Source organism: Equus caballus, chromosome 10 (genome assembly GCF_041296265.1).
Source record: "Equus caballus isolate H_3958 breed thoroughbred chromosome 10, TB-T2T, whole genome shotgun sequence".
Classification (NCBI taxonomy): domain Eukaryota; kingdom Metazoa; phylum Chordata; class Mammalia; order Perissodactyla; family Equidae; genus Equus; species Equus caballus.
The window spans coordinates 83,706,918-83,730,850 of NC_091693.1; the positions used below are offsets into that span (position 1 = coordinate 83,706,918).

The following is a 23,933-nucleotide window of genomic DNA, read 5'->3' on the forward strand; positions in this document are numbered from 1 at the left end:
TCTCTTTCTCAGTTTTTATTATTTTGCCATCAGGGAACAATATGCATATAACAAAATTCTACTCTTATAAAGTGATTTAGGTGCAGCATCAGATTTAATACATTTTCTTTGTTTGTTTTGCTTACCAGTTGACGTGATGGCAACATGAAGAATAGTTACCGAAATAGCATAATCCCAAACCCATTCTTCCACAACCAGAACGAAAAGGAATCCACAAACAAAGTAAGTGACCTCTGTTGAGACTAAAAGAACTGCAAATAAAAGGAAGAATATAATTATTTGGGACTAGAGAAACTAAATTCTGAAATGCAGTCAGTAACAGGACCGTCGCAACTTACTCTGTGAAGAAATTTTGGTAAGAATTTTTCAAATGTCTATCTCTTAACAATCCTCAAATTTCTGTAAGAACTTTTAACATATTCCATCTCTTAATAATCCCTAGACTTACAGAAAAATAATAATATATAATTTCTGTTCACGTTCTTTGTACTTAGCATCCTAGAAGATAAAATACAATGAAGAAGTTACAATGTAACCAATGCATGCTGATCTGTAATTAGATTACAAAACTCATTTTAAGATATATTAAAAACTAATGAAAAATTCAGTTCTGAGTTTTCAGAAATGAAAAAAACAAATGTAAGAGTTTATTGAACTATAATGTTTCTTTGGTCCCAATCATTGCCTACCTTGGAAATGAGTTCCTTCGTGTCTTTGTAATAAAACGGTGTGTTCAGATAGTCATCTGGGAAACATAACCCATAACCATGGATGAGAGAAAGCCTCCTAAATGGCTCACGTGGTTGGAAACACCCTTCTAAATCCACCAGTTGTCTCAGAGTGCTTTCCCTGAACATGTATAAAGAGCTAGTTATCTGTAGGTCAGGACCACAAATCTCTAAAAGCCTTGAAGATGTGAAAGGTCAACCTTTTGCCTCTTGTCTTTGATATGGAGCTTTAAGACTATGGTGGTTTCAAAGGAGAAATCCATCAAGTTTCAAAGCGACAAATATATGTGATATACCTTGGTGGTATATAAAAATTACCTTTCCTTTTAAGACACAGCAAATGATTGCTATGTTCATATAACTTAGGAATCGATAAATCTAGGTAGGCAAACTCCATTTTTTTCAGAGAAAAAGTAAAATAATCACATTATATCCTATCGTGCAGAAGTAATTTACTAACCAGTAAGTCAGTGATTGCCTTGTAGGTGAGCAAGACGGTAACCAAGCAAGTAAGTCCTAGGTGCCGTCCTCTTTAAAGGCCTCACACTTATTCCTCTTCATTTCTGTTTAATTGAACTCAACAGGTTTCAAAAGTTGAATGGAGAACTCATACGAGATCCTTTTCTATCATATGGGAATATGTAGGGTTCAGTTCAGCATGTCCTGCCCCCTGAAGTCAAGGCTGTGGATGGAACTGGACTGCTCTATCATATTGACCCCACCTTTTCTATCCCCATTTACAGATTTTACAGGTTAACTTGCAGCTATTGGAGATAGTGATTGTAGTCTGGAACAAGCTGTATTTGCATATATTGATAGAAAAGGCTTATGCTTTATTTGTGATAATGAGAACAAGCATGATAAAGGAGGTGGTACAAAATCTAAAGTCAGGATACCAACCTTCTGGTCTCACCTTACAGTTAAGAGTTATAAAGCCTTAACAACAAGCTTAACCTCGGGGTCGGTCTGTTTCCACTTCTATAAATTGGGAAATGGAGTACTATCTGGTCTACCCCCAAAAGTTGTTGGGAGGATTTTAATCTAAAATAAAAGCAATTTGTAACCTATTTTCTGCAATGCAAAGGAACGATATTAGTAATCAAAATATTTTAACTGGACTCACACTTTCCAGTGTCCTTGCTAAACCTGATCTCCTGGGTGACAAAACTATTGAAACAGACAAGAAACCTGACCCTAAGTACACGCCTACGGCTCTGAGATTACTCCTACCTTTTATCTCCAAGATTCAACAAGTCTAGATTCTCAAAGTAACAACTTTGAAGAGTTATGGCAGTTATCTCCCCAAACTCAAAATTAGGGATCTAATAGGCTAAGGGTTTATTGATATCTTTGTACAAATGTTAGTGTTTTGTGAGAGGAAAGGACAATGTAAACCATGCCAGGCATCCCGGGGATCCTTATTAATCTCGGCTATGTAAAAACACAGCCTTCTCCAACAAGCCTGTGCCATTGTCCTGCCTTTTATTGACAGGCCCAAAAGCAAGAATTAAATAGTAAGAGTTGTTTATTAAATCTCTCTCCCTACACAAAACACACACACACAGCCCGTACTTAACTCTTTCCTGTGACTGTTTCTTTATCATGTGTGGATAGTCTTGGTAGAAAATAAGTTAATTCTATCTTCATGAGGGAAGTGCATGAAGAGAAAGTTAAGATATAATGCTAGCTCTCTTGTTTCTCATTAGAATGAAAGTCTCTTGTCCTAACATGTTCTTTGTCTACCCAAAATTGAATCAATGGCACAAAGCAAGGTTACCCATTCGAGGAGGCTGTTCTAAAGCTTTCCATTTGAATTCGGTAATTCTAACTGACCAAGTTCCCATACAAGTCATATCTGAAATCTGGTTTCTTTGCTTCAGGCAATTTTTGTATATTTGCATATTTGTTCCAAAAAAAGATGTCCAGTGGTTTTCTAGAGAATTGTAATGTTTAAAGAATTCACAACTCATTAAAAAAAAAAAGTAAAAAGAAATTTAACAGAATGTTAAGAATAATTATATTTAGAAAGCAAGTTTGTGATTTTCTTCTTTTCTTCCTTTCTACTTGTAGGTATTTTATAATCTTTCATTAATTTACCTGTATTATTTTATAATGGAAAATAACATTAAAATCTTATTATTCTAAATATGGGAAAACTCACCGTGAATACCCCCGCAAAGGTATGTGTGACATACATTCACTACAAATAAGTATTATTGTTAACATCCATAAGGCTTATGAACATACTGGGTACTAATTAATAACTATGTCTTCAACAAAAATGTTAAATTTAAAGGAGAGAAATTTTTTCTTAGTGTATTCATTCTAATCATCTTTTCTTTGCAACAAGTTTTATACTATTTTGGGAAGAACAATTAAACTAAGCGGAATTGTACATCGAAGAAAATGAAAGTCCTCTGTCATCCCAGCTGGGAGATAACAGTTTGTCGCATAATTCTCCAGATTTCTTACCACTGACACCATGTATTTTACTCGATTCTACAAAAATGAATAATTGCAGTATGCAAACTTTTGTAGTCTTCATGTGTCTTTTTATATCTCATGAACATTTTCCTACCTCAATATATTAAATCATTCTTCCTTTTCTTTGAAAAATATTTAATGTGCAAAAAATTTACCCATAATACCACCAAATAAAAACATATAAGAATTCTACGCACTAATTCCACCCTATTCCATCTTTTAAGAATAGCCACTTTAAAATTTTTGATTGTACTTTTCCACGTTAATTTTTGAAGTCAGATATAAGATACAGGTGGCTGAGAGGAAGGCGTGATATTTTAAAAATTTTTATAAAACAAAAACTATTTTGATTTTTGGAGGCATTTAGTTCAGTAATTGACAAATATTGAAAATTTAAAACCACTTACCTTTATAATTTGTGTTGAGCCATGAGGGATTTGTTTTGAAATCAAATGGTGCCAGGACATCCAACTCATACACCCTGAAGATGTTAAAAAGGAAAATAGTTTACACTGGAAGAGGCAGTTCATAACTTTGCACACCAAAGCTTTGCACATCGCTCTTCAAATACCGGGATAAGTCATTAACTTTTCCCACTTTGTGGCGCATTTAAAGACTGACCGACTTTGATGGCAGCCAAGTGACCTCTTTATCCACATTGTCCTTGTTCAGTTAAGTCTACTTTGTCCGTCGAGTGGACTTCATTGTATCTGAGGTCTCAGCTGTAATCTTGGAAGCCCCTTCCACTAAATGTGGGAGGAGCCCCTCATGCCGTGTTGAGAGCATACCCTTGGAAACAAGACCCAGGTTCTAATCCTGACGGTATTAACTGTGAACTTGCGCAACTCACTTAACCTCTCTGGGCTTTAGTTTCTTATCTGTAAATTGAAGAGATTAATCTCTGAGATCCTTCCCCTTGTAAAATCTGAGTCTATAAAGTATCTACCTTCTACAGAGTCCAAGTTTGTTGTTGTGTGCAGCTGGGCCTCCTGGAGCTTTAAGGCCCAATTACTTCAAATTCCTCACCTCTGACTCACATTGGCTACAAACCCTTGAAAGCCCACGCTCAAAGAGCCCTGAAGATTCTCCGCTTGCCCTGCTCCAGGCACAGCCTATGTCCGGCCCCAGGCAACAGCTCAGAAGCCCTGTGAGCACCAGACGCTTGGTCAGTGGGTTTGCCTGCAAGCATGCCGAATACCATTCTTCCTATTGCAAAAACCCATGTAACTATTTTGTGGAACTAATCTGCATATTGAAATCGAAAGGCCCTAACTCATTAGTTACAAAATAAAATCAAATTACACAAGCAATCAACTTCTAGGAAATTATTTGTAAATATCCATAATGTATTTCACGGCAATCAATGTATTGGCAACCTGAATTTGTAGAGACAGAATCTAACCATAGCATGACAAAAAGTTCACCCGAAAAAATTGCCTCACACTTTCATGAAAATTATATCATTAAAAATACGTGTATTACTTTGTCCTCATGATAACCCTCTTTTGGATCATTACCTCCATTTGGCAAATGAAAACAACTGAAATAAGAGAAACTCTATGCCTTGGTCAAGATGATCCAGGAAGCTAGTGAAAAAACTGGGCTAGAATGCGGGTCTCATGACTCACAGTCTGAAGCTATTTCCAGTTTGTATCAGAAAATAATTAAAATGAGTGTAGATTACCTCTAAATTCCCTTCTAGTTCAAACTTGCTCTGATTCAAAACCAGCCCAGGGAGTAACATCTTCACTTTCTTTCCAGAACCATCTTCCAAAGGAGAGGAACAGTCCTGCATGGTCCTATCCACTTTATCTCATGATTGTTATATTTATCATTTTCAAACATGACATATTTGCATATTCTTACTTAAAAAAAGTAAGAAAATATTTTATTTTATTTTTTTAAAGATTGGCACCTGAGCTAACAACTGTTGCCAATCTTATTTTTTTTTCCTGCTTTTTCTTCCCAAGTCCCCCCAGTACACAGTTGCATATTTTAGTTGTGGGTCCTTCTAGTTGTGGCATGTGGGACGCTGCCTCAGCATAGCCTGAGGATTGGTGCCATGATGGTACCCAGGATCCAAACCAGCGAAACCCTGGGCCGCTGAAGCAGAGCAAGTGAACTTAACCACTCAGCCACCGGGCCGGCCCCAGAAAATATTTTAGTTGTTAGCGCCAGTGGGTCAAATCTGACTCCTAGCCGCCCTGCGTACAGCAGAGGGAATCTGCCTGGTCTTTTTGTGCCACTCGCTCCCCTTCTGGCGCAGTATCAGACAGTGCTCTGCTACTGTTCATAGAGTTTTCACGGCCAAGTTTTTCAGAAGTGAATGTCCAGGTCCTTCTTCCTACTCTGTCTTAGTCTGGAAGCTTCGCTGACACCAGTCCACCGTGGGTGACCCTGCTGGTGGTATGTGACCAGTGGCACAGCTTTCAGCATCACACAGCCACTGGAGTATGATGACCAATAGAGGGGTGGTGTGGATCTCTGACCTGGACATGAACCAGGTCATTAGACCACCAGGGCTATCTAGAAAACACAACATTTAAAAAAAATCTGCATCTTCTTTTCCATAAAGATATGGCAAGTATCTTTTCATATTCGATGTTAGATCTTTACTTCTGTCATTGATTCTGTCACTTACTTGAGCGTCATGCAGCCCATGCCCAGAACAGCATAGTACACAGCATAGAAGAGGATGACACAGATAAGAAAGTTCTGCAGAACAACCTGCGGAGAACACAGGAGTGAGCTCGAAGATCCTGGGCTTTTTCACATGGTTGTTGGTAAGGAGTCTGACAAACACACGATGATGAGCGACCGCTAGGTAGTGTTGGCTGGACTTGTTTTGCTTGGAGACCCACAGGATGGGAAAAACTTCAAAGCGCACATGAAAGTGTTGCTGACGAAAGAGGGTGGCACGACACACATCCACACCAAGGATTAATGCAGTACATAAATCCATACCACTTACCCTCCATCCGCCACAACAAACTTCCTAAATGCCAATATTTATATTTTAGCTTGACAAAATGATTCTATGTCTCAGCTGTCATAATAATAAAAATATGAAAGTGGCTAAGAAATTTTGAAAAGCGTGAACAAAAAATACATTATAACACAACAAAAATTAAACGTGTGCACAAGAATTTACAGAGCACTTGCCTAAAACATAACGGATGGCCCTGAAATAGACCCAACCACATATGAGACTTAAGAAGGAAGCATTGCAGAGTACTGGGGACCAGATGGATTACTCAAGAAACAGTGTTGTGAAAATTGTCTAACTTCTAGATAGAGAAATCCCATTAGATTCCAGTCTTTTACCAGACACCAAAATAAACTTCAAATGGATTGAAGGCTTAAATGCCAAGAAATAGAATGGGAGAAAATATTTGCAACATACTTCACAGGTAAAGAAAGAATCGATAATCTACAACACATAAACACATACAAATAAAAACAAACCAACAGAAAAATGGACAAAGTATATAAATAGGCAGTTCGCATGAATACACATTTAAAAAGCCAATAAACAATTGAAAATGTGCTGAACCTCACTATTAATCTTTTAAAATATATTCTTGTGAACATAAAAATGTGAGCATTTCACATGGGAAATTTTTAGTTTATTCTTTTCCCTTTTGAATTTTTTTAAAAGTCATTTTGTTTAGCCAACACTTCAACACTTTAGGATTATTCATTTTCTCTGAATGACCAATTCACCAAATTTACCAAGTCTTTTAATTGGCTTGGGTACAGAGAAGCCCTCTACTGAGGCAAGTAGGAAAAAGAGTTAGCACAGAGCACACCACAACCAATTGACTGAATGGACCAAATTTACCAAGAACTTAACTTCTTTCAACTATTTAAGGTGGGTGGACTGTTGGGTTTAAGAGGAGCATAGGAAACCAGGACTCCAGGTTCTAAGACCTTTGGAGCCCCACCTACCCCATGCCCTGATGCCATCCTAGCCCCTCCTATCCTTTGCCTACGGACTCCCCTTTGCCCCCCAAGTCTCTTCTCTCTCTGCCCATCACTCTCATCCCCCTTTGCCCTTCAGTATCTCCCCTCCTTGTCCCCTAATCTCCCCTCCTCCATGACCCTTAGTCTCTTCATTCTTTCCCTAAGCCCTGCATAGCCTTGTGGTTTCATGATGGCTGACACAGCCCTTTTTAAGGAAAGAAGTAAAAGGATGGATGAGTGCCAAAGAGACTTTCTTCCCACAGCTCTCTTTCTTTTATTGGAGAATAAAAATCTTTTCTAGAGGCCCCCATCAGATGTCCCATTTTGTCTCGTTGACCACCACTTGGTCATGTACCTTCTTCCTGAACAATCATAGGCAAAGAGTAAATGGCTCACTTCTGAAAATTTTTGATAGGTTTAGAACATTGACACTTTGCTCCCAGAGACAGGTACCTACTGCCTCAGTGAAATAAAAGCTGGAGTTCTATTAACAAGGAAGGAGGAAGGAGTGGGGTCGGCTGTGGGGTAGGCGACTAACAGTTTCTTCCAGGTGGAGGAATCAGTGTAGAAACAGCTAAAAGCCCTCATTTTGTAGCAATTATTTAGAGTCAACAGAAAAGGTGAAAAGTTTATCTGAGTTGAAGGTCCAAATATTGTGCCCACATATAAGCTGGCTCAATTCCTTCCCAATTGTTGGGATGCGATTCTGCTGACAGGAGATGGGTGTGTGATAGGCAGCAACCTTAGGGCTTCTGCAGCCTTATAATTTTCTTAAGCGCATGTGTCTTTGGATTTGCTTTACTCTTTATTCTATGTATTAATATTAGTTTGTTTTTCTTTTAATTTGAGCATTAATAACCTCTAGTCGAAATATTTCTAGATGATTGCTTTATTTCATTTCAATCCAAAATATAATAAGTAATATACAGTTTCAATACTAATAAATAGTTAACATGAAACTATTTTGGTTTCTCTGTTAATATTGAAATTTAAATAACATTTTAATTTTTTAATATACTCACTTGCTATAAAACTTTACTTTTATAATCCAAACACAGGATTGTGGCTACATACTTAGAAAACCCACAAATACTAAATATGTGAAGACATTTGGAACTATTTTTTAAAAATGAAATCATAATTTGTGGGAGAATATATTTATTGACAAATTTTACCATAAATATACCTACTTTCCCCCCAAAATTTATAAAACTCTACATGCAAATATAAGGTGACAATAATGCATTTTAAAATCATTTTGAAAAGCAAGGCATAATTTTTGTAAATAATTTTTCCCTACCTGAATTGTAAATCTGGATTTTCAAATAATGATTTTCCTATCAGAAAATTCACTTGCCTCTAGTAATTTCTCCCTGTAATCTATACTCTACACAGCCTGCAGAAGTAACCTTCTAAAAGGCAATCAGACCATGATGCTCCCCAGCTGGATAGCCTTTGTTGGCCCCACAACGTCATCAGGAGTCACTCATCCATTTTTTTCTTTCAACAAATAGTCACTGGGCTGGGTGGCAATGCAAGATGAATTGTATGTGGTCCCAGGCACAGGAACCCAGTCCAGCAGTGTTTCTCAAATGTCCAAGCATCAGACTCACCTTGAGGGTCTGCTAAGACACAGATTTCTGGGCCTGGGCCCCAGAGTTTCTGATTCAGTAGATCTGAGTGGGCCCCGGGAATCTGCATTTCTAACAAGTTCCCAGAGGATGCTGAGTCAGTTGTTTCTAAGACCACACTTTGAGAACCACTGATCTAGAGGCAAGAACAATGAGTAAACAGATGACTACAATACAGAGAGAAGAGCTGCGACAGAGGAGGGTACAAAGATGTGGAAGCCCAAGGGAGAGACTAACAGAGGACAGGTGGGGGTTAGTGTGTAGGAAGGAGGGGTGGTAGCAAGGAACCGCCTTCAGGAGATAATGTTTGACAATAACATTTGTTATAGGTTCACTGAGTACCAGACACCATTTCTGCGTCATCTCATTTAACCCTCATACAAATGTTGAAAGTTAGGTTCTATTATTATTCATTTTTCTAGAGGGAAGAACGATAGGGATCAGAGAGGTTTAGTAACTTTTTCAAAGTTTGACAGTAAACTGCAGAGCTCGGGTCAAAGCCTGCTCTCTGACTCTTAACCATTCCACTATTTGCGAAGAGCTGGGGCGTGGGTGAGGGGTTGGTCTGGGCAGAAGGGGAAGCACCCGCAGACATGCTCAAGCCAAGCTTGTGTTGGGGGCGCAGTAAGAGAGTGTTTAAAGAGTTAGGCTCAGATCATGAAGGGAGTTCGATGCCTTGGTGAGGAATTTTGAACGTCTCTGAAGGCTAAGAGGAGACTGTGAAAGACTGAAGAAGGAGCAGTGTAGATCGGGGAGGGACCATTAAGTAGGGGAAATATTGAAAGAAATGATAATTATGTGATGTGCTAGAAGGGTTAGCTAACGCTACAGGGGGTGGCACTACATATATATACACATACCAAATCAACACGTTGTACGTCAAACTCACACAGTGCTATATGTCAGTTATATCTCAAAAATGTGAGAAATAAATGTTTGTAATTCTCTAGGCCAGCAGTGGAGACGGAGAAGAGGACAGACGCGTGAGCTAGTAAGAAAATGGAATCGACAAGTTGGCCAGTGGAGGGAGGGTTAAGGGAGAGAGGGCAGTTGATTTCATCTCCCAATTTGACTAGACGGACACTAGAGAAGGAACGAGATCAAGTCGAAGTGACTGGAATGACAATTGATGATCTAGCCCAGTGCTGTCCAATAGAAACAGAATGCAAGTCGCACATGATTTCAAATTTTCTAATAGCCACATTTGTAAAAGTAAAAAAATGAGTGAAATTAGTTTTAATAACATTTTATTTAACCCAGTATATCCAACATATTATAATTCCAACATGTATTAAATATTAAAAATTATTAATGAGATATTTTATGTTGTCTGTTCGTAAAACGTCTTAGAAACTCGGAGTGTATTTTATTTACAACACATCTCAATTTGGACTGGCCACATTTGAAGCGCTCCATAGCATGTGTGGCTGGTGGCCACCATGTTAGACAGGGCAGTTCTAACCGTTGCCTTTCCTTCCAGCCTCATCCCATCTACCCTGCCCCATACAGGTGATAGTCTAACTGTATTTACTATTTATTGGGGGATTAGTATGTGCCAAGCACTGTGCCTATATTTTCTCATTTTATCCACCCTTCCCAACACCCCACTATTACATGCACACATGGAAAACTTTCGGGGTTTGGGTAACATCTGAATTTCACAGATTTGGAAATTAAGGCAAAGAGAGGTTAAACTTATCCCAGCTCATATGGACTTCCGTGGCAGGGCTCCAGTCTACACTTGCTGGATGTTGGGGCTCCCCTTCTTTACTGTGTGCTGTCCTGCCTCCCACCGGGTAGGCTCACAGTGAAAGAATCTTGAATAATCCAATCTAGTCAGCACTTTCTTTTTAAAATTATGGAAACTGAGAGTTGGACAGTTTGAGTGGCACAAGGTCATATTTTTATTTAATGGCAGATTTGAGTTAGAAAAAAACATTATATTGAGGGGCTCACCCCGTGGCCGAGTGGTTAAGTTCGCGCACTCCGCTGCAGGCGGCCCAGTGTTTCGTTGGTTCGAATCCCGGGTGCGGACATGGCACTGCTCATCAAACCACGCTGAGGCAGCGTCCCACATGCCACAACTAGAAGGACCCACAATGAAGAATATACAACTATGTACCGGGGTGCTTTGGGGAGAAAAAGGAAAAAAATAAAATCTTTAAAAAAAAAGTTATATTGAATTACCAAGGAAAGGTATTTAATAATGCTACCAAATGACTGAGGACAGAACTTCATTAGGATGCAATTATTATTGCACTTTAGGAAAATCCGATATCAAAGAATCAGAGCTTATAAAAGTCTAGATATTTAGCTACTGCCAACATTTTTATTCTTTAAAAAAATATACTTGGATCCTGAATGAAATAAACCATAAAAAATTATGACATTTATGAGACATTTGGTTATTTGAACTTGACTGAATATTTGATGATGTCAAAGAACTATTGTTAATAATTTAAGGTGGTGTAATGGTATTGTGGTTATTCTTTTGAGTCCTTATTTTTAAAGACACATATGGAAACATTTACAGATGAAATAATATGATTTCTGAGTTATCTTCAAAATAAAAGATGGGAGAATAGGTAGAGATGTAGACGGAACAAGACTGATGGACAATTTTGAAGCTAGCTGATGGGTGAATGGAATTCATTATGCTATTATATTTGCATTTGCGTATGTTTACTTTTTCATAATAGTTACGTAAAAACTTGTCAACAAATTTATTTAACCAGTGGGCATTCTTTGCAAACTTTTAAATTATGGTTTTATTAATGAAATTTTGGAGAACGTCCATATTCCTTAGGGGATGGAGTAAGGGATCACCTTTGTTTAAAGCCTATATGTGCCAGGCGCCAAGCTAGCCACTTCGTGAACTTTGTTGCCTTTCATCCTCACAACAACACTTCCTGATAGAAAGCATTATCCATATTAATGATAAGAAAACAAATGCTGGCATGTTGCCTTGTGTGCCCCTCTGGGGTCAAGGGTGCCACAGTTTCAGGGGGTTTAGGAGTGCTCTGCACCACTGAGATGAGGAAGAGGGAAACTGGGCAGTTCATGCACTCAGCAAAGTCCCCGAGACTCGAGGGCATGCTGTTCTGCTGGACTCTCCAAGGGCAGTGAGGGGGAGTTAGCGAAGCCTACCAGCAAGGAGGAAAACCCCTCGCACAGCTCAGCCGCATGTTTTAGGATCTGTGCGGCCTTGTCTGCAGACCATGGCTCATGTTCCTTTTGGCTCTCTAGGCTTTCCCTGTGGACTCTGCCCTTCTCCTTGTCCCCGTCCTCTCCTACACTTCCATCTCAGGCTCTCCCCTGTCACTTTCAGCTCCCTCTCTCTCCCTCCATATCTGGTTCCCTTCAGCTGCATCCCTGGTGAGGGTAGTCAAGCTGCCTCTGGTATTCTCTTTTCAATCTATTGTTGGAGCACATTTTAGAAGTTAAAAAAAAACCTTTCAACATTGTTTACTCCTTTTGGTTGCATTTCCTGCTGCAGCAAACCTAATTCTCCGGGACAATGTCACCTCCAATTGGAGAACTGGCAGAAACACACACATACCCATGAGTGTTTCTCAATAATATCTTGTACATATAGGAAAGTCACCCTTGGGTTCTGCTGTTTCCTTTGTTCACCCTCCTCTTTGGTGCTCCAGCCACACTTAAGAACCTTCTATTCCTGGGAAATTACCTGCTGGAATTTTCTGTCTAGAATTACCTGTTCCTCTCTTTGGAAAGTTGACTGCCACTCATCTTTTCAGGTCTCAGCTGAGACCTCACTTCCACCAAGAAGCTTTCCGTGATGGATTATTCTTGGTTGGGCGCTCTCTAACACTTTCTTTTCTCCCTAACATCATCCGCATTAGTCTGAATATGGGTAGTAACTGACTGTGATTGGAGATTTATCATGTTCGGTACAGATCATTATAAATGCAGTTTCTTTATTAAAAAGCTTCTACCCTTTTTTGTTTGTGCATAGTTATAAAACTATCCTGAGAGTGAAATATATGTGTACAAGTCTGCAAAGTGTGCTAATTTAGGATATGGTAAACAAATACTTTCAAAGTCGCTTTCAAAAACTGTTTGCTATAACTGGTCTTTACCTTGTCATCTTCGTTGATCAAAATATTTTGATGCCAGCCATCTTTCCACAGTCTTAAACAATAAAGCATTTTTAATGAGTTGAAATTAAGGAAAGACTGTACCCACTATACAAGAACAGAGGAGAGTCCTATTAGTTTAAGGTTTCAAAATTCCTCTAAAACCAGGACCATCATCTTTGTAAGGGCTGGCTGGGACCCTGGCCAGAGCCTGGGTGTCTGCAGATGGTGTCCCTGAGGATTCAGAGCTGTTGTGGAGGCTGAGTGCTCCAGCGCATAACTCACTCAACCTGCTTGCCAGTTTCTATACTGGTTTGACTGGGCATAATTCAAAAAGGAAAAGTTCCTATTCCTTCCATTCTTCTGGAGTTGATAGCCACCTGTCCCTTTTCTCTTCATTTGTCTCTTGAATTTCTCTTGTTGTCTCACTTCATTATACCCCAAATGGGATGTCTTCTCCCCTTTTTCAGTTATTTCTCTCCTTTTGTCTGTATTTCATAAATTTTCAATGAAAGAAAGAGAGAGCCCTAGTCTCCAGCAATTACAGCTTGTGTGATTGTGAGCAAGTTACCACGAGCAATGTTTTTATCTGTAAAATAAGGCAGTGGAGCTTTTAAGCTTTTTAGGCTCATTATCTTTTCGGATAGCTAATGTAAACTATGGACCATGCAGAAAAGTAGATATGCTCACAAATACGTAAAAATTGTCTGCAATTTTGATGTTTTTGCAGAACCTCTCAAGCCCATCCATGGATCCCAGATTAAGAATCCCTAACCTTGAAGGGTAATTCCAACTCTCACTGTGTGGATGCCACATAAACGCATTCCAAGTCCTCTAGGGGAGAGAGTATCCCCATCCCCATTAGAAGAACTAAAGAAAGTATCAACTTACTCAGCATATCTACAACGATGGCAGATGCTGCAAGCTGTATAAATCTTATTCATAAGACTAGTATTTCAAATTTCAATGTGTTCATTAGGCTTCCTTGCTAGTCGTAGGGAGCAGAAAGAGCTCACCCTCTTAATGGTGGTAATTGAAAAAAAATCAGAATCAGTTAAGGAAACTGTATCAGCAGCTGCTCAGCTGCCCTTTGCCACCATTCAGGACCCACGACATCTCAGAAGTTAAGCACACAGTGGCACTGGAGACCCAACGCCACTGCAATAATCTTCCATGCTTAGGATTAAACTCTTCTGGTCTCTGTTTCTCTCTCTATTTCTTCTTTCGACTCTTCTCCCAATTAACCAACTCCCTCTCTTATGCAAATACAAAACAAGAACGAATCTGATTAAACAAATCAATCACTACCCTGGTATGTGGCACCCTGACTGGACAGAGCTCTATCAACAGGTGCTGATGGGCAGCTGACGAGACCAGGCAAGGCTGTCTTTAGTCAAATGAACTTCTCTAAAGCAAACAGGGGTGACCAATTGTAGAGTTCACCTCACACAAAGCATGGTGACCTATGTACAAGGTACTCCACAAAAAGGGCTGAGGTAAGGGAGGGTGCTGGGAGAACTCAGAAAGAGGCAGAGGAACCCCCGGGCCTTGGGTGTATTTGCTGCTCTTAAACTCTTAGAAAGACAAACTTCTGGAAAACAAGTTCAGATACAGACACATGTTAAAACTAATATGATAGTGTTAGTTATGAGGGTTGGCGTAGCTCCAGGAGGGGCGGGGTAACATGAAACAAGTCCTCTTGTTTGGGGTACTGGTTAGCAGTTTTCAGTCCATTCAGGTCTTTGGAATTTCTTTGCCAATCTCTGAAGTTCAGAAAGTTCTAAAATACTCTAAGTCCTCAGTTGCTTCTTTGATTTTCTAGATTCCAGCTACTGTTTAAATGACACGCATTCATCAACTCAGTCTCCATTCAATACAAAAGATACAAATATAGACAAATCTGACTATCGAACTAATAGTTCTCGTGGAAAATTCGGAAAACATGAAGCAAAAAAATGAAAATTACCCATACTCTCACTACTCAGAGAATAAAACAAGATCCATAATTCAAACGAATCTAAGTTAAATTGCTATTCAACACCTGCCAGGTCCTTTTGGCCAACATCTTTCTCTTCTAAAGATGAGGAGTAAATGGGGCTTTGCATCCCTCTCCCATATCCTCACTTCAGCACCTAAAAAATAGAAATCCGATAGGAAATATAAACGTCTTAATGGTGTTTGTCTTTAGATGCTAAAATCATAGATATTCCTTTTCCCTTTCCTGTATTTTATAAATTTCTAATGAATGAAAGAGAAAGACCAGATTTCTGAGTTGTATGTTATAATAATAGCAAGTGCTACTTGAAATTGTGCCAAATAAACAGACATTTATTAGCAAACAGACACAAAAATGTTTCTACAACCTGTCTTTGAAAACTTGGGGAGGTCCCACAGTCTGTCTCCAGCACCTTGACAAACACCTTGAGTGTATCAGGTTTACTCTGAGGCGGTCACAATGACACCTTGAAGGCGGATCAGCCATCCTGGCCAGGTCAGCTGACAGATTTCTCCACGAATGGAGAGGACAACACAAGAACAAGGACGTCTAGATCTTGGGTGCTTCTCTGATGGCATTTAGGTTACTGAGCTTTCCAGAGGCCTATATCCTGTTCATGTACGGGTAGTGAGGCCTGTTCAATTTTGCATATTTTGAACAAGACTCATTTTACCAGTAGAAAAAACAACTTGCTTCTTATGCTTATTAACAAAGACTCTGGTATAGGTTTCAGTAACAATTTAGGAACTGCCTGAGAACCTTTTCAAGTGTGGATTCCTGATGAGGATATTTCAAGTGCTAACCAACAGCCTCTGGGGTGTAGATTAACATTAATCTATGCACACGTATCTCACACTACAGTATACTAAAGTATTTTGTGTTTCACACAAATACAGCTTTTCAAAATAGATCTTCTCTTTTATATTAATATTCACATTTTTGGCCCCTTTAAATGGCTTAAAATTTAACTACAGCCTTTGCAAGAAGATGACTAGGTATGTGCAAAGGAAGGTGAAATTGTCATGTGTTTATTTCTCAATGGCAGAAAGTGAAAACAAAATTTTCAAAGAAGTTAAGTATTTTTTCCAAACTCTCATAAAAGCAAGGATGTTCTCCTATATAACCACAAAACTATTATCATACACAAGAAATTTGTTTATGGATACAAACTTTATTTATGTAGAGTCCATATTCAAATTTTTCCAGTTGTCCTCAAAATCTGGTCATCTTAAAATCAATTAAACTTTCACATGTCCTATTTGGTTGTCGTATCTCTTTAGTGTCACACTTTGAATTTGTCTGATGGTTTCCTCATGATCAGAGTCTTCGAGGAAGAATTCTACACAAGTAATATTGTGAATTTCCCATTGTGTCTCATGAGGAGATATGTAATATCATTTTGTCTCATTATTGGTGATGGGCAATTTGATCACTTGGTAAAGGCGAGGTCGGCCAGATCTCCTATTTTAATTGTACTGTTTACCCTTTGTACTAGTAACTAATCTGTGGGGGTGACACTTGAGACTATGTGAATATCCTGTTCCTGCAAAACTTTTTACCCCTTGGTTTTCGCGTGTCGTTGGTACACCTTGTCTGAATCGATTATTTACATTGGTGTTGTAATATGGTGATTTTTCTCATTTTATTTTTCCTTCTAATGTTAGTACACATTCTTCCATAAAGAGATTTCTCTTCTTATTCTTGAACTTATGTATTTATTATTTATTCATCTATTTTTTGTAACCTATGGTCCTTTTTATTTCTTATGTGTTATAGTGCATTAATATCATAATCATGATGCTAAAATTTTCCAAAATGTGACCAGTTTGAGCACCTACAAGATACCTCTTGTGTTAATTTTACATATCTCCATCATTTTCTTTGTACTTCCTCACTTTCTGTCACAGCTTGACATTTCAATGAAATACTTTTTTTCTTTTAAAAAAATTTTTTTCTTTTCTTTCTTTCTTTTTTTTCTTTTTGTGGAAGATTGTCCCTGAGCTAACATGCATGCCAGTCTTCCTCTGTTTTGTATGTGGGATGCTGCCACAGCATGGCTTGATGAGCAGTGTGTAGGTCCGCACACGGGATCTGAACCAGTGAATCCCGGGCTGCTGAACTGGAGCTCACGAACTTAATCACTACGCCACGGGGCTGGCCCCGAGATATTACTTTTTTCATCACTATATTTCCATATGCATTTTTGTCTATTTGTGAGCTTTTTATTCTCTCCCACTGGCCTCTGTCTTTCTATCTATTTATGGATTAATATCACACTGTTTTAACTATAGAAGCTTATAGTATAATATAGTCATACCTCCTAGCTATTTTGTTTTTATTTTGTATTTTACTTTTCCCCATAAACTTCAAAATCTACTTGAATAGCTCCATAAAACAATTTTATGTTATTTTTATTGGGATAATGCTAAATTTATTATTAAGAGGGGAATAATGATAACTTTATAACATTTATTCATGCTATCCAAAAACAAGAAAAATCTCCAAATTTATTCAAATTTACTTTCACATCTTTCAAAAGTATTTTAATTTTTCCTCAGATAAATTGTATACACTTCCTATTAAATTCATTTGAAATAAATCCTCTTTTTGCTACTAATGTAATTGAACTTTTATCTTCTGTTAAGTCATCTAACTGGCTATTGTTTGTGTATACAAAGGCTTCTGATTTTTGTTTTCAATTTAATATTCTATTACTTTACTGAATTTTTTTATTATGTTAGTGTTTTCATTGATTCTCTTGAGTTTTCCAATTACACTACAATATCATCTATAAATATAGTTTCACCTTTTCTATTCCAATTCTTATGGCTCTGTTGTTTAGTGTAGTCTGATTGTGTTGCCTGGTGCCTCAAACATATTTTTAAATAGTAGTGGAGTTAGTGAGTATCCTTGCCTTGTCCTTGGCCTTACTGTGAATGTTTCCAGTATTCTCCATTAAGTAGTATATGTACTGGCTTTAGGACTGCAATGTGTGTGTGTGTGTGGTTATAGATACATATTAACAGTAAAGAAGAAATAATCAGTTCCTATTTTATCCAGTGTTTTAATCAGGATAGGCTGTCAACTTTTGTCAAAGGCATTTTGGCATCTATGAAGATGATCATATGATTTTATAATTAGATTTACAAACATGGTAAATTATGCTAGTAGATTACCTAATATTGAACCATCCCTATATTTTCGGAATAAATATCACTTGGTCATGAATTTTTATTTTTATGATGAGCTCTTAGATTATGTTTACTCATATGTTATTTAGATTTTTACTTCCATATTAATGAGTGAGATTGATCTGAAGTTTATTTTTTGTGCTGTCTTTATAACATTCAGATGACAATGTAATTCTTGTTTCATAAATGTTTCTTGTGGCTTTTCTTCTTTTTTTGTGTTCAGAAATAACTTAAGTAGCATTGGGAGTATATGATCTTTGCAGATTTAGGAGAACTCTTCTGTGAAAACTGGGCCTGGTCCTTTACAATAACCTTCTCCATTAATTCTTCGAAAACTGGAAGCCCTGATGCGATTTTGCAAAGCAGAATGCTACCTTTAACTAGAACAGCTTTGCTCTTCTCTACAGAGTAAAATCTGTATATTCCTCAAGCTCTGGCTCAGTATCATATTCACACTCCACCACCCACTCAAGGACAGAATTAATCCCTCCTTATTTCCTTTATAGCCATAGTATTATGCATATGTCTTACAGATTGGATCACGTGTGCTGTAGCATACTTGTTTAGAGAGCTGCCCACTTCTCTAGACTTTCAAAGATAGAGACATTGATTTAATCTTGTGTAATTCTTCAGCCACAAAAATATTTCTTAGCCATTAGTAAGGGTTCAATAAATATATTTTGAATAATAATGAATGAAGAGAAGGAAAAAAATAATGAAAGCCCACTTCAGTGGGAACCACAGTCTATTTATGAAAAATGTAGACTCTAGGATCAGATACACTGAGTTTCTTTTCCAGTTCCTCACTGGCAAGGTGTGACATTGGCCCATTACCTCCTGCATTTTGTTCTACTCATCTGTAAAATACAGGTAAAATCTCAGGGAGGTTTTGTATTCAGAACTTGTGTAAAATTCCTAGCATGAGGTACCATATGTGCTCAACAGATAACTTGCCTCCACTTCTCCCCGTGGGAAAGCCTGATTGTTGCTTCTTTGGACAATTCCCAGAGAAATCATGAGATACGGCTCTCTCACCTGTAGTATCATAGCACAGGGTCCAGCCTACTGTTAGTATTTCCCTCTGAAAGTGTTTGCAAAGATGAAATTCTCCTGTTCACGTCAACAACCACCACCGGAAAGTGCAGGATATGTTGTGTCTCTGGGATTTTTACTTGCAACATTTGTTTTACGATTGTAATTTTACATTAGTTTAATGTAGTTATGAAATGTGTATCCTACTGGAGTTCTGAAGAATAATACATTGTATTCTGAGGAACAACTTAGCAGTCTTCATACCTGGGCTCCCTTCCCAGTTCCTGTGCTATTTCCCCAGACAACAAATTAATTAAATGGCCTTTGGCCATGATTCTTTCCCTTGAGTCAGCTTTTCTCCCCTTTAAAGCACAGAGATGTGGGGATTTAATTAGCCCATTGCCTGGCACATGGCATGCACTCAAGAAATGTTTGTTGAGTCTTGGAATTCTCTTTAGATGAAGGTCACTTTTGCTATTGCTATTAATTTTTGAGCATATCAGGAATTCCTGTGCTGATAATGTCAACAACAAGGACTTAAGAAAAGTTAACTCATAACTTACAGGGATGTATCATGAAAATTCCGATTTTCAGCAACTCATTTATTTTGAACATACGCACTATTGGTCTAATGTTCTGAGGTTGTGATTCTCTGCATAAAGCTCTGGGATTCTGAAGAAGTGAAGAGCTGCAGCAATTACCCAGATATTTCCACCAGAGGGGGAGTGTGTGTGTGTGAGTGTGTGTGTGTGTGCGTGCGCGTGTGCATGTAAGCCCAGACTAAATATAGAGTCCCCATTCTTTATGTAAGCTACTTAAGGAAAAGGATATTATCTTTTAATTTTTATCTCTCAAGCAAAGTTATTACTGCTAGTTCAATCCTAAAACTACATAAATTATGAACAGGGTGAAATCCTTTTAAAAATAGGTTTTTAAAAAATACGTTCCCTGAAATGTTTTCACTGACCTAGAAAATTTTTCTTAGCTGTTGCCATACTTAACATTTCTTCCTGATGATCTTATGTTGTGACGACGGCAGTGAGCAGAAAAAACTGAGCAAATACACACAGCTCTGCAATTTTACTAAAATGAATGTAGCACTAATTCATAATCATAATTTAATTTTTAAGTAAAAATCTGACTTTCCAGGGTGTCATTTCCTTAAGGCTGGATGTTTATAGGCCCAAAGCCTGTGTGAATTTACACAGCTGCTTTGAGACTTTGCATATTTCCTTGTTTTAGGTGCTCTGATTTTTTTAAAGGGGTATTTTTATACTGAAATAAAACACAACTATTAACACTAGCCTCAAGGGAAAAAGAAACTAACAAACCAAACCGACAGCTTAAAACGTTTCAATACTTTGCCTTTAAAATCTGGTATATCCTTTAGAAGTTGGAAAAATAAAAGCCACCCCCTACCAAAAAAAGATTGAGGACAAACTGTCATGATTTCAGAAAAATGATAGCAGAAGTGCAGGTGTTAATATTAGAAAGGGTGCCTGTGTGTGAAATGGCACCTACGAAACAGCCACTATTTTAAGTGTTTTAGAACACTTTCTAAAGTGCTTCTTTAGGCTTGGGTGCCCCTACATTGCCACCATAACCACACGATGCAAGCAGTGCTGCAGAATGTTTTCTGCATGGCACCCAGCCCAAACTGAAACAAGCTGCCCACTGCCAGAGCAGCCACGTCTAGAGCATATTTACTTATGCCAGCGCTAGGGAGTAATCAAAAGGCAATGCAAAGAAGTCATTTGTCTTTACCTTGCTTGGAGCAACGGTGATCCGGAGAGCCATGTACACATCCTGTGTCAAAGAGGTGTTGAAAGCCACACTCCTTATATCGACCACATGTGCAAGAAGAGACAATTGTCACTGCGAGCTTTTCAATTACTCCCGAAGACTAAGTGTGAGGCGCAGCAGTGCGAGGTGACTGGATTACACAGAACGAGACAGAAGCCATCTGTGAGCCACGCGTAAGCTGCTGAGTGCCAAATGAATATCCTTATTAGGCCACTGGGTTCTCGTACCGCTTGTAGTTTGGTCAAGCTTGGAAGATGAGTTGATTGTTTTTAGAGAGTGCTGCAAATAGACAGGGACTTGAAATCTTCCCTGGCTATGTCTCACACTTAAATTAGAGACACCGGTTTTCAGTTAGGAGGTCGTGAGATCATCTCCAAAGGATGCTGCTGCCACTGATGTTGAAGCCTGGCTGGTCTTCTCTGTTTCACTCACAAGGACCACAGACTGCTGGAGAAAGAAATCATCAGACCTTTTCACATCATGGCAAAGCAATCTAAAAATTCTGACTTTCTGTGGAGAAACAGAATTCCCATGCTCTAAAATGATGGCCTTTATGCAGTCAGTGAAATGTTTTCAAAAACCGCCAGGATGCAGTACTGGAGCTCATTGACTCTCTGTGCCCCAAGGCTCCAGAACCATCTTTTCATGACCATGTTTCATCCTGTCATCTTTTGATTGACACCCACTTGTAGATGGGAATTTACCTGTGTTCTGTAGTTCTTTTCCCATTCCAGCACCTTCTTAACTTCTACATAGGGCACATTCTGCAATACATACCCCCATACATAAAAGCACGGCTCTGATGAAAGTGAAAAGAGTACCTTCAGCAAGCCCAGGCTTGATATTTTTCTTCTGGAAAGGTTTTAAAATTTGGCTTTCATAATGCATATTAATAACACTATCAGTGCTCTTTTATTAACGTGCCTTAGACAGTTCCTTTAATGTGTGGCTGCCCTGCGTCTCCGGTTCCATGGTGAGCTTTTGCAGAGAAAGGCTCTTCTGCCTGCTGATAACGTTGTAAGAGCTCCCAGCGTCTGCTTCAGATTTGGGACTATGGTGGACCCTCAATAAGTGTTGACGGGCTGTTCGAATCCCGTGCCTTACCCTGTTTGTTACAGCCATGGGGCAACTTTTCTCTCTAAGGAGGGCAAGGATTGTTCCCTGGGAGCGAGCCACAGCCCGGTTCAGAGCAGAGGACTTGTGCCTCACTTGCTCTACTCCCAGCCATCCAGAATGTTTTCTGTACAACTCAGATTCCATCAGAATTATTCAGTTCAACAGTAACCACCCAAAACCTGTCTTCTCAAGAAGTTGGCACCATACATTGGGAGCCAACGCTAATTTCATTACAACCACTCCACTGGATATAATACTGAAAAGCACTAATTTTCTATAGTTATACTAGAAAAATTAAGTGGTCGATAGAGTATATTAGGTGGAGGTTGTGTGTGTGTGGTTATATCTAAAACAATAAATATCTTTTATTTGCCCTACTGCTATCATCTGTCGTGAGAGTAGGCCGTGATATAGAGACACACACATGCACACTCAATAGCTCTAATTCTGCTTTCCAAGTTTGCCATTAGATTGACAAAATATTTGCATGTGTACATATTATATGGATATGTGTGTGTGTATATGTATATTTGTACATACATATATTCCTTTTCATTCAGCACACCCATATGAAAGTTAAGGAATAAAATATGGGAAACTCTTCAAATTCTTGGCTTCTGAATTGTGCCCCTTGACAGTTTGTCATGTTCCAAAGTATTTTCAGTCCCTTCATATAACTTGTATCCAGAGTTCTTCTTTGTTAAAACCTAACTTAGCTGCTTCTTTCGTGATAGCGACATTCCGAAACTTCAAGGTATTGAAGAGGCATTTTCAAGACAATAGTACATAATTTAGAACTTACTCCTGATGAAACCAGAGGAGAACATGAGTTCACATCCACAAACACTAATCCTAAATCTTTGGAGCCAGATATATTTCCAAATTCAAAAAGTTTTGAATTTTAGACAGATACTAGAATCCATATAATGCATCATATCACACATTCAAGGCATCTGGGGCTTTACTCTGTATTCAAACGCATTGTTGGAGCAGCAAAATGTATGAATCTTCACTCCAAGTGGGATAAATAAAAACTGTAAGTAATGTTATATCAGTTCAGGTAAGGTTTTGCCATCAAAGTAGTTCAGGTCAGGTAATGTTCTACCTACCACCAAAGGAGTGATAAAAATCATTAGTTGTCAGAGTTTCTAGATTTGGGGTTCATATGTAACAAATTATGGACATGTACAAATTTAACATAAGAATCTGAAGACTAGTGTTGATGACAGAGCTCCAAACACAATTAAGGATGTGGTGAAGATAAAGATGCTGCTTTGACACAGTCAAATTACCCATAAGAAGTAAAAAGTGAAATTCCTTTGTCCCAGTGCCAGGATTACATGAAAGCGGTGCCCACTGACGCTTTCTGCTCCTTCGATTACAGCTGGCTTTGCTCTGGAAGCCAGGCGCCGTATATTTTTAGTTTTACTGATTCTCTCTAACCCATTTCTCCCTTTCAGGGCCTATACCACATCTGTTATTCACTGCCTTTTTGAAATTAAAATATAGTACTCTACAGGATATCACTAAATCATAAAAAAATATTACGAACAAACAGGCTCTATTTTATTTCAGGGAGCCGTGGAAATACTGATCAAAGTTAGGGTAATTTTTTTTTTCTGTTTATAGCCTTAATGTAGTTTCCTTTAGTTTGAGGCCTATGTTAAAGAGAAGATATATGCGTACACATACAAATACACACTGATTTCATTGTTTCAGATTTATTGAGTAGTAAATTGTGTATTGAAAGATAAAGTCACAATAACGGACAGTACCTCTAAACAGTAACGGCGCAAAATCAAAAAATAGTTGGCATTGATGTGTTGGTATGAGTATCTAGACCCTTACTAGATGGTAATTTTCATACTCCTCCCCTAACCTAAACCAGGGCT

General features: G+C 38.4%; 1 protein-coding gene and 1 long non-coding RNA gene across 10 annotated transcripts in view; one reads left to right on the forward strand and one right to left on the reverse strand.

Moving 5' to 3' along the window:
• LOC102148444 (uncharacterized) overlaps positions 1 to 10,123 on the forward strand; it is a 49,901-nt gene extending 39,778 nt beyond the window's left edge. For 2 of the 6 annotated variants that reach the window (XR_011422206.1, XR_011422205.1), the window contains 3 exons: positions 129 to 222; positions 2,799 to 2,908; positions 4,168 to 4,522. This is a non-coding gene — a long non-coding RNA (uncharacterized lncRNA). Of the gene's footprint in view, positions 1 to 128; positions 356 to 2,798; positions 2,909 to 3,078; positions 3,258 to 4,167; positions 4,523 to 9,756 lie in introns of those variants that run through there. The other 4 variants (XR_011422210.1, XR_011422209.1, XR_011422208.1 and 1 more) reach the window with 3 other exon arrangements.
• The window catches only part of TMEM244 (transmembrane protein 244), a 28,045-nt gene extending 6,726 nt beyond the window's left edge, over positions 1 to 21,319 (reverse strand). Inside the window, exons 1-5 of one of the 4 annotated variants that reach the window (XM_070223771.1) lie at positions 20,887 to 21,033; positions 14,945 to 15,035; positions 5,854 to 5,939; positions 3,620 to 3,693; positions 126 to 251 (exon numbers count right to left, since the gene is read on the reverse strand). In XM_070223771.1, the coding sequence (XP_070079872.1) occupies positions 126 to 251; positions 3,620 to 3,693; positions 5,854 to 5,939; positions 14,945 to 14,968 (310 nt within the window). In that variant the 5' untranslated portion in view covers positions 14,969 to 15,035; positions 20,887 to 21,033. Of the gene's footprint in view, positions 1 to 125; positions 252 to 3,619; positions 3,694 to 5,853; positions 5,940 to 14,944; positions 15,036 to 20,886 lie in introns of all 4 variants that reach the window. The other 3 variants (XM_070223772.1, XM_070223770.1, XM_070223773.1) reach the window with 3 other exon arrangements.
• Positions 21,320 to 23,933: the final 2,614 nt, after the last annotated feature.